This window comes from Tympanuchus pallidicinctus, unplaced genomic scaffold (assembly GCF_026119805.1).
Source record: "Tympanuchus pallidicinctus isolate F22 unplaced genomic scaffold, pur_lepc_1.0 scaffold13, whole genome shotgun sequence".
Taxonomy (NCBI): Eukaryota; Metazoa; Chordata; class Aves; order Galliformes; family Phasianidae; genus Tympanuchus; species Tympanuchus pallidicinctus.
The window spans coordinates 7268333-7280660 of NW_026294648.1; the positions used below are offsets into that span (position 1 = coordinate 7268333).

At 44.1% G+C, this 12328-nt stretch overlaps 1 protein-coding gene across 2 annotated transcripts in view; it reads right to left on the minus strand.

Moving 5' to 3' along the window:
- Window positions 1-12328, minus strand: part of LOC128075754 (vascular endothelial growth factor receptor kdr-like) — a 120005-nt gene that overhangs the window by 58392 nt on the left and 49285 nt on the right. For both annotated transcript variants that reach the window (XM_052672741.1, XM_052672742.1), the window contains exons 6-9: window positions 11529-11665; window positions 9944-10103; window positions 9226-9343; window positions 7310-7485 (exon numbers count right to left, since the gene is read on the minus strand). In XM_052672741.1, coding sequence (XP_052528701.1) covers window positions 7310-7485; window positions 9226-9343; window positions 9944-10103; window positions 11529-11665 — 591 coding nt within the window. The remainder of the gene's footprint in view (window positions 1-7309; window positions 7486-9225; window positions 9344-9943; window positions 10104-11528; window positions 11666-12328) is intronic.

Genomic DNA, 12328 nt, shown 5'->3' on the forward strand with positions numbered 1-12328 from the left:
CCAAACAAACCTTAAAAGCTTTCTCCTCTCTGGCTGCTTTTGCAATGTTCAATGTTCAGATGGCTTTAAATGTATCAAAAATAACTGGGTTTTCATCTCTCGGCTGAAAGTGTGATTGTATCCCAAGCCTTCTCTGCAGAGGTGCAATTGCTGGTGTGAGAGCTGACCCGAATAACTAACGACTTTGCTGCTGCTGCACTGTGAAATGCAATCAAAAAGCAATTCTGCTTACTGTAAATTTCAAATTGATCAGCACTATGCAAATCTCATCTTACTTTCTTGTGTAATGTTTAGTCTGTAACATTAGAAGACTGGGACAATGACCCCCTGGCATTGCTCCTTAGGCAAGAGATTCTTTTATCTCTCAGTGCATGGCAGATGTTATTAATGGAGTTGCATACTTGTCACCCAGAGGAGCATCCAAATATAGAGGCCAGCACGCAGAAACATTCACTGCACTTTGCTTTACTTCCAGTGATCTGAACAGAAATGTTTACACACCTCCTCCACTACATCTAAACTGAGTTTCAAAAATGTTTTCATATTGAACAATCATTAAAACGTCACAAAGTGGTCCAGTGAAGCATTTCACCTGAACCTGCTGTACTTCACTGGACTACGGGGCTTCATTAAAACTATTCAGTGTCCATTTGATTTCAGTTTGCCCCTTCTGTTTCCCAAAAGCAAAAATAATTTGCACTTTAGAATATTCCATCTATTTTTCTGTGGTACTTAATGAAAATAGGAGCTCTGCAAGCTGAGCCAGGTGAATACTTGTAATGCAGATAGGAAGGTCATTAACACATGCTTAGATTGGTCAAATGATATGGGGAAAAGAGGATGAAATTTCCCCTGAGTAAAAACACTTCATCTGTGTTCAGCTTACAAGTGATCACTGTGTTTCTTTTTCTTTTTTGTTGAAAGAAAGAAAAATTATTCGAATCAAATTAGTTAAAATGACTTTTGTTCCAGGCTGAGCAGAACGTTGTATTTCACCCCAGCCGCTTCCTTCTGGGTGCCTGTTTCATTCTGTCGGCTGTTTTGCTCTGCTGTGTGCAGCGCTACACACAACCAGCGCCAGGATGAGGCGTGCAGCCCAAGACCCTCTGTGGGTTCCACTGCAGCAACAGCCTCGGGCTCGGCAGTTATGGGCCCCAGCCCCCCTGCAGCACACTGCTGGCTGCATGCTGGCTGCTGCTCCACTGCTGCAGGCTGGGAGTGCCAGCAGGGTGGAAGCAAATGGCACAGAAGTCATCCAGTTGGATCCTGGATGAGCACATTTTAGGAAGACTCACAAGGCTCCTGGACTACCTGTCATGAATGTTGTGGTTAAAATGATTGCAGTCTGGTCTGTATTTTTTCTAACCTTGTAATGTCACTTTAAGATGTGTTTTTCTGCACCTTGGAGGAAGAGGGCTGTCTCTTTTTCAGTCCTGTATCACCTTTCCCAGATCTATCACCTTCACCTTTCTCCTTCAGTGCTTCAGGGAAAAAAAAAGAAAGTTTTTTCTTGTCTCTCAACCTTATTGGCTGAACAGAGTTCAAAAGCAAATGCATAGCGCTGAGCGGCTTAATTTTTAACAGAGCTGGCAGCTCTCTAGGATTTTTCTCTGTGCCCCCTTTGCCTGCTTTTCAAAGGAGAAAAGCCCCACTTAATATACCTGCAGGCTTGGCTGAGAGCGTGGAAACAAGTGCTGCCACTTCCCAGCTTCCCCCAGTTCTGGATTTCAAGGGCTGTCAGAAGGAAATTGCTGCTGCAAAGGAGTGAGCTGAATGTCTTCCTCTCCCTGAAATTGGATTGGCCACTCCCAACAAAAGGAAAAAGGTGCATCAGCCTTTTTTTACTGGGGCCTCTCATGGGAACACACAGAGGCTGAGGGCAGGCTGGGCTGCAGGGCTGCACGTGTGCAGGGATTGTGCGATGTCTGTGAGAAAGCTCTTCATCATTTGCTAATAATCGTGCAAGAACGGCCCAACGCAGTCAGTCTGTGTTCCACGCTTTTTCTTTTCTTTCATGTATCTCCCAGAAAAAGTCAGGTGTTTCTCTGTTGCCTGAAGAGACCTGAAGGACGGACTGGAGCATGGTGTGATAGCGGAGCACTTCATACTTGCTTTCCCCCAGAGCACTGCCTACAGCCAGACCTGGCAGCACACAGGAGGAAAGCAAAGGAATGGGCCTGAGGAGGAACACACTGAAATTACAGCTAGTTGGACACAGGCTGTGTATTATTCGCAGGTTTCTAAGCTTGCTTGGCTGGCCGAGGAGATGGAAAATCAAATTTTCTATTTTGGCTTTTCCTGAATGGGTTATCCTCCAAGGAGCTACACTGGAGCTAGATGTAACATACAATGGAAAGCCAGTCCTGGCAGAATACCGAAGAATGCAAGCAAGGTGAAGGTTCTCTGCAGCCCTGCTTCTCCTATGTGGCTCAATCCTTTCACCTATTTGCAGTATTAATGCAAAGAAATTCCCATTTCTCACATCTGATGTCCAGCACAGATATTTCTGTGGCCCTTCCTTGCACTGAGGACTGTGTGTGACTCCCCTCTGCTGCCCTTAGATGAGCTCCATCTCTCCAAGAGCTCCTTTGCTCTGACCTGGCACAGCCCAGCATGAATTAACCTCATCCTGAGGGCTGTCTCCCTCTTCAGACTAGTCTGGATCTGGTTAAAGTGACAGAGTATTGTTCCTATGGATCACCATGTATTTCTTAACTTCTGTGGAGATCACTGGGGACTCCTTTGATGTCAACTCATCCCTTGCAAGCCAAAGTAGGTCAAGCACAGAACTCCCTCTGCCTTTGATTTTAAACCAAATATGAAGAGCTGGCCTGATTACAGGGTAGGGCAACACAAGCACCATTAGGCGCTCTGAGGCTAATTCTCCCTAGCAACAGAAATTGAGGTACAGCCACCACAGTGACATAATGGGGAGCACATGGCAATGCATACATGAATTCTGCATGCTCAGGGTCTCCTAGTTTGGTCCATGCCCAGGAGAGAGGGAATTTGAGGGAGTCTGTGAATAACTACTGCTTTTGCTACAGCTACTGCTAGCACTTTGCACTGCCCCTCTTAGAGATACAATGCAAGAGCTTTGGGGATCAAGACTCTTCAAGGGAATGTAATTTCAATTGACTAGAGCAGCAGGAACCCAAAGCAATATTTGCTGGAAGAGTCTTGACAGAGCACAGAAGAGAAACTTTGGGACAAAGGAGAAAGGAAAAGTGGTGAAGGAGGTTATTCATCCTATTTTTTTTCGAATTAACTTATGCTCCTATACAACCTTGGCTCACAGCATGACGGTCAGAGCATGCTGACTGCCCCATAAAGGGCTCAGCAAGAACTCTGATACATGCAGATGACTTGAGCAAGGGTGAGAATGAAATGCAGCCTGCTTCCCCATAAATAGATTTGGGGATTTTTTGTTTATGTTTTGTTCTGAAACGGCTTTGTACTTCAGCCTGCAATAACTCTTTTCTCCCACGTTTCTCCTCCTTGGCTGGCTCAGATGTGCAGCCACCAGCTGTTTGCTAGGATTGTTCCTTCTTCTTGCCCCCTTTCCTCCAAATTCTTTAGGACATTATTTTCTTGAACCTTTTCTCAATAAGAATTTAATCAAACAAAACAAAAACACAGCAACCTGCCGCTTCTTGGACAGTGTTTGATGTGTAAATATGTAAAGAAGGAGAGTTTTGAAAATGCAGTCAGCTGCCTCCTGGGGACTTGAGTCCTACAATGAGCCAACAGGACTCCACAGGGGAGATATGTGCTCCTGCAAGATGAAATTCCAGCTGCGCTGGGAGCATGGGTGACCAGAGGCACAGCTAAGCCACTTCTTAAAGAGACATTTTTTGCATAGCAGTGCTATTCTGCTCTGGGCCAGACAGCAACTGCACAGTTTGGTGTGCCTGATTCCTGCGTACTGCTGGGGCCAGCACTGCTACCAGCTCCCAGCCAGCAGCTCGGGGCTTTATTTGCCCTTTTGTTTCTTGTTTCTGTAGAGCTGAGACAACGAATACCTCTGCTCCCTGCAGATACTCATCAGTTTTATGGCCATATCAACCTTTGTGGGGAAATAGCTCCTACTTTTTGCACTCATTACTATGAAGCAAATACCTTACAAGTACAGTACTTTATGCCAGAAGTGCTGTGCTGGCTACCAGTTAAGTGTATGGAAGATAATTCCAAACAAAGCTTGCTGCAGTTCAGGTCTTCTGGCAGGTCAGGAGATACACTGCATATAAGCTGCTGTCCTGTAGGGCTCAGGCGTATCACTAATTTTCTCCTACTTTTTAAGGGGTTCTTTTCTGCTGCTGTTATTACAGAATAAAATGCCCTGCAAAATTAATATAATGCAATTTGATGAGTAAGAGTTCTAGTGCTATTTATACTTTGTTTGTAGATAACATTTCACAACACTATTAACTTCCCCTACACCTAGTTCAAATTGGCAGTGATGGGTTTGTCACAGCACATAGCCACTTACCCTATCTGTGCTGCTCAGGAGAATTAATGATGTATTATTTTGAAGAGACTCACAGGAGAGGGGGCTGTATGCTTGCTTATAATTTCTTCTATTTGCAGGAAGAGACAAATGGCACTTATCTTCACATTCCAAAGCCTATTTAAATAATACAGTTCAGAATGCACTTTCTTTCTCAGATGCAGTTCTGAAATTTAAAAGACATGCCCATCCTTTTGGGTACTAATGCTGTTACTCAAAAAAGAAATGCTACTCCTCAGTAATAGGAAGCTGCTTGATGTGCACGTAGTTGGCATGAGGCTGGGCAGGTGCTGGGCTGCTGCAGGCAGCGCCTCTTAGACATCATGCAAAACTGATGCTTCTACCAGCGTGCTGACCTGCAAACCAAGAGGATTGTTCCATGAAGTCTGTTAATACCAGCGTTCAAATTCTACCTTCAGTAATTGCAGACTGCCTGGTTCTAAGCTGAGACATTGATCACCCCTCTCAGCTCAGAGGCGGTTCTGTTTCAGCGGTGGGCAAAGTAATCCCACGTAAAATATCTGCAGAGCATTTCGGCCTCCTGCTGAAGCTCCGAACAATTAGATCTGTTCAGGTGATGCCAGGACATCAGTCACACGAACTGGAGATTAAGTGTCAGGTTATTTGTTTAGGAGTCGAGAGAAAAATTTAAATCTGCATTCAGGTTGTTTTTTGAATATAAAGCAAATTATGCCCAAATCTGAAAAAGAGCAATCCATTTTCCCTAGCTGAAAGCATGAGGAAAAAAGCATTTTTCTGCAGTCGGATAAGCTTCAAGAACAAAATTTTCCTTTTTTGATCTCTTCCCACACTAAATCTGGGCTAAACGAACCCATCCTTGAGTCGCGTGCTCCAGATCCAGCTTGCTGGGTTAGTGCTGCCGAGGGAAGAGCCTGGCAAGGAAGAGAGCTTTCCTAGTTTTGAGTCATTCCTATCTACAGTCTGGGCAAGTACCTCCTTGTTTGCAGCGATTTGCTTAAAAACAGTGGCTTTCTTTGGCAGATATTTTCCATTTTGTGTCTCTTTTCAGAGATGGCTTTTTTTCTTTTTTTTTAAGCAGGAAAGAAGCACCTGCTGTTCATTTTTCCTGTGCTTCAGCAAGCATTACCTTTGCTGGTCAGTAACAGTCCTGCAGCTGCTGGCCTTTGCATACTCTTAAAAAGGGTGTTTTGCAATGAAATAATTAGTCCTGATTGAAGTCTTTATTGGGCTGATCTGAAATAAAGGCTGACAATGAGCACCATGCTAGGCAAGCACTGTGTGAGAGAGCCCGAACAACACACGCCTGTACATACAAGAGAGATGAAAGGCTTGTGCTGTACTTAATAGCATGGATGGTTTAATCCTGAAATAGCATCTTGCTCCTACAAACAAGATCTGTTTGTTTTTTATATGCCTATTTGTGGAATGGCTGCTCTTCGACTAAACATTCTCTTTCGCACGCAAACGCTAATATTTACCTTGACAAGATAATTTATTATCATTCTTAATTTTCTCTTCCTTTGGATGTTTCTGTTCTCTAACAAGACAGCAAAACCATTGTACGGATAAACAACCCTGAGGGAATAAATGGCCACAGTTTAACACATTCCTGCCCATCACTGAGCCACAGCAGCTGACCATGAGCAGGTTCCCAGCTCTCTACAGTCCTGTATCACACATTAGTTTAAGGGTTGTTTAAGTTGGTGTAAGCACTGAGCATTTTGAATAGGCCAAGTATGCCCAAGTAACAAGTTCTCCATTTGTTATGCATTATTCCTTTGTGAAAGGTGAAATGAGAAAAAAACAAATGCTGGAAGTTACATAGTGCAACAGCACATAAGTAATTCAAGAAAGGACAATTGAGAATATTTTTAGGTGTCAAGAAGAGAAAGAGAGAAAAATTCATCGTAGAAAAGAAAACAAACCTCCATCAACCACTTCACCTATCTCACTGCCTGAGCAAACCTCAGGAAATACAGAAGAAAGCAGAGCTAACACGCCGAACTCCCGCTGGGCCTCATGATTCTGTTTCTGTTCCCAAATTCACTGCATTAAAAGAGGCAGCAGATGTGCAAAGAGACAATGAGCTCTGTCTTCCATCATCCCAGTGAGTGAGATCAGTAAATGTGATTCCAATGTCTATATTCCTTTTCTGACAAGTAAACCAGCCTCACTGCACTCCGTTTGCTTTGGATCCTCCTGAAAATGAGCCTATCCCTCAAATGCTCCCAGCAGATAAATGACAACACAAAAATACGAAATACAGACTTAGGCAGTATTTCTGTAGCAGGACGATGGAGAGACATGAAAGACAGAACAGCTCATCTGGTTCCTTCCGCCAGCACACTTGGGACTCTTCCTGTCCCAACAGGATGTTCCCCAGTGCTTTGCCCAAGCTACTTCTTAATCTCAAGGGATAAAACTTCCACCACTTCTCTTGGGAAACTGTGCCCCTGGCTCCAGACCTTGCTCCTAGATATCCTCCCAAACTCCTATTGAAAGGCTCTTCACTTTCAAGCCGTTTCCGTGTCTGTCTGCAGACCATCCCAACAAAAAGATGCTGCGGTCTGAGGTGCAGCAGCTTGGTGGAAAGTTGTTTTAGATGACCTGGTTTCAGCCTAACTCCTCATTGCAGATCTCCCTTCTATTGCCTCTATTCGTATGGGTTGGTGCGAAACGGATCATCAGTGTTTCCTAAATGTGTTGTATGAGCTCATTGCAGGTAAACGTGGGACTTGTCCCTCCTTCCTACTGACTGAAAGAACAGCGTCACATGGAAAAAAAACCACAGCAGTATCATTACAAACATCAAGTCCTTACCTGTCACTACCAGCTGCATGGTGAGGTTCTTGTACAGGCCATATTTTGCATTGCTCAGGACAATGGTGTAGTTCCCAGCATGCTTTGGTCTCACATCTCTTATGCCCAGCCTGTACTTCGCTGGGTCTGGCTCGTAGCAAGTTTGGTTATCCTTGATCAGTTTGCCATCTTTGTACCTGTTGTGAAAGGCCCAGCAAGGCTCATCATGTGCACATGTGGCTGTTAGCCCTCAGAAAGCCTGACTGGTACCCAAATGAGAGTGGTTAAAGGGTCATCCTTCAGAAACAGCACTGGAGACAGAACAGGAACCCCTGCTTGAATTGGGCTTCTATTCCCATGCTCTTTCACACTAAGATTGAGTAGCATCTGCAGTGCTACAGGAAAAAGATATTTAAATGAATCTGAGTTATCAGTGCTTCTTGTACGCTCAACTATCATCAGAAATGCAAATGGAGCTGCCCTCAAATTGTTGTGGACTGCAAACATCAGCTTGCACGTGCAATACTAAGTGCAATAAGTGATGGGTTAGCCAAAATTTGTATCATCAGTTTTAAAACAAGATATTAATTAATCATAACTGTTTTTCAGCATGTATGAATGATCCTTTACTATTTATGAAAAAGCCAGTCTGTGTTAGGGAGAGTTTAGAGTCAACAGACAGGTCAGTGAGGAATTTGCAGCCCTGAACCATCGCTAACACTGGGTTGGGCGAGGCTCCATGACCTTCTCCTGCTTGCTGCTAACCCACAGTTGGGTTATGAATATGAAATAGGGCAGACTTTGCCACACACAGAGCTTCAGACTTGGTGGAAGGAGAAGCTGGGGTACGTGTCCTGCTGTCTGAGCATGCTGAAAGCCTCCTCTGCAGTCATTCAAACTGTGCTGAAAGACCTCCAACGTCAACATCTGCTGCATGTGGGGAAGGAGGCTCTGGTGGTCCCAGCTGCCACAGAGCTGCTGCATGCTGGGCCCTGGGAACAAAGCCTGGCAGGGGAAAGGGGGTGCTCCCTCTCTAACTCCCAGGAAGGTTTCTGTCTCCTAAAAACCAGGGGCAATTAAAAATAGCTCTTGGCATGCAGAGGTCAGTGATTTGACTGACATCGGAGAATTTCTTGTGAGTTTGCTGCTAGGAAAAGCCAGCAAACCCATCCCTGAGCAACACCTTTTGCTGGCTGGCAGTCCATCCTGAGCAGCACTCAGCTGGCCAGGTATGGCACTGGGGAGTGTCGCCAAGCCTCCTACTCAGCTGAGACAGGCAGAACTGCCCATGGTGAGTGAGGTGAGGTGGGGCTGGGAAAGAGCCCTATGAAATAGGGCATGGAGAAAGTGGCAGGGCTGAGGACAAGTGATTTAAGGGCAATGAGAGAAATGAATGTCTCCTGCACTCACTGATGTGTTGGCTGCTTTTCACCTAATCCATCACAGTCCAGGTGGAGCCTTTACAGTGCCTAGGAGGAGTTACTGGCATTGCTGGTGGGACCAACTGGAGTAAATTATTTAAAAGATAAGAAGAGAAATATTTTTTCACGTTAATAGTGTGTCCTGCAGCTTTCTGCTGTGCCCTGCATCCTTGCAGACTAGCCACCACTAAAGCTAATAAACTGGCAGCCCTTCCCCCTTAGATTTCTACTGTTCCAAACAGTTCTGTATCCAGTGTAAACAAAACCTCTATTTTTTCTGTAGGAACCTTTTTGTTTGTATGACTAAAGGGGAAAAATAGCATGGGAAAGAGGTACAGCTTATCACCTCCACACAGCACACAGAAGCACAGAAAGGAGAAAACTCCTTGGGTGAGCTGTGAGGCCATGGCTGTGAGTGCTCCCAACTTATACCTGCTGTCAGTGAAGCAACAGTGAAAATCTGCTCCGGACAGGAGCCTCAACAAGGCCGTGTCTGCTTTTGCTCCAGGTACTCACCAGGCAACAGTTGGGCGAGGAAAGGCATCCACCTTCGCAGCCAGTTTCAGTGACTTGTGTCCTGATGTAATCTCATAGTAAAGCCCTTTCTTGTGCGACACCTCAAGGAAAGGTTTGTCTTGAAAGAGAAACAAAGAGAAAGACAAGGAATGGCAGATTTGCCACAGTGCAGTGCTTGTATCTTCACACAGTGCTCTGCCTATCCTTGATCTTTTGCAGCTGCAGATGTGCAGAGGATGGAAACAACCAAATGGAATGCCAGCCTGGTAGAGCAGTTTGACTGCACAGCTCTGGCACAGTCAGTGAATTATATCTCCACATGAAGGACTTTTTATTTAATGGAGAGAATTAGCAGCTGCTGTGCCCCTGCTGCAGCATGTCTAAGTGCTGGGGTATGCTGTCCTGTGAATGCCAGCCCGACAGATTTTCCAGGGCATCAGCAACCACTCTCAGAGCTGCCTTTTCTAAGTAGCTCAATCCCAGTTCATCCATACCCTCAGATGCAGCAGTCTTGAGCTCTGTGATGTTTTTTTGAAAACATTGTTCTGGATGCTGACTCTCTCATAGAATTATTACAGATTATTAATGTTTCAAGTAGTTGTCATTCTTCCTAACAGCATTGAGGTATCAGCAGATTTGGTAATGTGGCATTATTCTTTGGTTACACTAAAAGTATAGTCTTGGTTCTTGGGTCTGACGGTTTAGCTGCAGAACTTACCGTACACCGTAACGGTGACATTAGCTTCCAGCTTCGTTACATTGAATGTTTTGCATATGTATAGGCCTCCATCTTCCATGGTGACATTTTCAATTGTCAGGCTGCTGCCAACCTTGTACACGGGTTCACTCTGGTCCATTGTTCTCCTGGGGGAAGGGTGCTGGAAGTCAGCAGAAAAAGAGGTCAAAAAGGGGCATAATTGGGATTGCTCTGTTTACCCTTGCAAAGTCTGCCAGTTAAGAAAAGCAGTGATTCATATCAAAATTATCGTAGCTCCCCATCACGGAAGTAAGTATTATAAAAGGCAAAACAGCAGGAAGAGCTCTTGTGTGAGCTCTCGTTATCAAGTTTAATGGGAAAGAGGCAGTGGAACTATGGCACGTCTCTGCTGAAGCCTGGGCATGCAGGTAAGCCATGGGACACTGCAAAGATCATCCCTGCTCACGGCCCACATCCCAGGGATCTCACTGCAAAACTGCCATCATCTCCTGTAGGGTCACTGCTGTGCCTTTTTCGGGGTCACTGTCAGTTTTCTTGTCTTAGAAAGAAAGCCTACTTTCCAAAAGAATAACAGATATATTATGATAGCCAAATGCCAATGCAAATTCCTGAAGAATTTGAGAAAGCATTTTATTATTCTGATTGGATTTTTGATCCCATATATTTGGTCAAGAAATTTTGCATTTATAATGTTAGAAATGTAAGGAGGTTTCATAAAGAAGTAACTCTCTTCCATCATGTGGGTTTCAAGAAACAGAGTTCAGTAACACTGGAATTTAGAAGCTTGCACTTCCATAAACTATTTTCTCTGTAGTTTCTTCACAAAATCAAACATTCTTTTGTTAAGTAAATAAAATAAGTCCAAAAATAATCAAATTTTAGGGGGCACATTTTACACTGTTCCAAGAGGCTTAGATGCTCCTTTGAAATGTATATTTTGCACAATTAAAATAGAAAGCAATCATTTTAATTCTGAACATCAAATAGAACCATGAGTACTGTATTGGATGAATGAACTAATCTGGAAATACCCCTTCTCTCTGGTTTTCCTTAGGAGAACTGGAAGGTTTCAGTACATCAAAGTGTCACGTGGCTCTACATCAAATTCAGCATTTCTGTATTGCATTCCACAGAAAGCTCAAGAACTCACTTTCAGAATTTAAATTTAATTATTTGGTGAAGTCTGAGCAGATACAAATGGCTTTTGTTTCATTTCCCCTACTTAATAAGTGCCAAGATGGGTGAGCAGATTGATAGCTTGCACCCTTCATGACTGCCCTTGAGACTTAAGTTGTGAGCTGGGAAGAGGCCACAAGTAATGCGACAGAAATTGTTCCAAGAGGAAAGATCTCCTGGCTTTTCTTGCAAGCACATATATAGCATGAGATTTGCAGTTTAATTTACAGGCTCAAGATAGTAGATGCATTTTAGATTCATTCAAACTAAAAACACAATCAGTTGTAGGCATAGAAATGGTTGGCTGTATTTCAGAACAGCTAGTAGCCAGTGTGCTCAGCACCACGAACATCTTTCTTTTGGGTAGGAGACTGCATCAAAGCAGAATCCTGAATTCTCATCAACTCACTCTCCCCCTAGGACACGTCCATACGAATTCGATGCGCCCGTTGATGAAGGTTTCTGCTTTGCATTCCAAATAGAGAGTTTCTCCAACCAGCAGTTTTTTGGGAGTTGCTTTCAAAGCCAGGTTCTGTGCTCTGCCCTCTGAAAGGAAAAAAGCAAAAGTATAAGCACACAGCACTCCATGCATAAATGACACTCAAGGTAGTAACCACACTCTGAATGCCCCTCCAGCATCTGCTCCTTTCAGTCTATAAAGCACTTCATCTTCTTCTGCAGTTTCTACAGAAACTTCTGAAAACACGCACGTGAGGAGCAGCGAGGTCAGCTGAATCAACGCCTGACCATCAGCTGATCAAAGCGGTCAGATGTGCGCACACTCATTTATGAATGATTTTTCTTGCTTTCGCCATGTTTGGCTCCAGCCCTCAAAGCCCAAACATTCTGATACTATTCTTGTACTTCTTCTTTCCTAAGAAAAGAAGATTCACAAGTGACTCAACATTTTCATTTCTCCTGCCCCTGATGGCCAGTTACCTCTCCTTTTTGAATGGGACCACCAGATCTCAGTCTTTTGTATTTACTGATGTCTCAAATGCATCAGCTCTGAAAAAGCCTCCTTCAAGGCCATGCCTCTTAGTCTGTGGAGCAGCATAGTAGATACAATTCTGACCACTGCACAGCAATACATTACAGAGAAAGGTCTTGCAGGTGTGCCTGGGGGCTAGATAAGGATGTCCTCATGGCTTTTTTTTTTAGCTTTGCATTCACAATTTTAGTAATAAATAATCACTACTCCAGCAATGA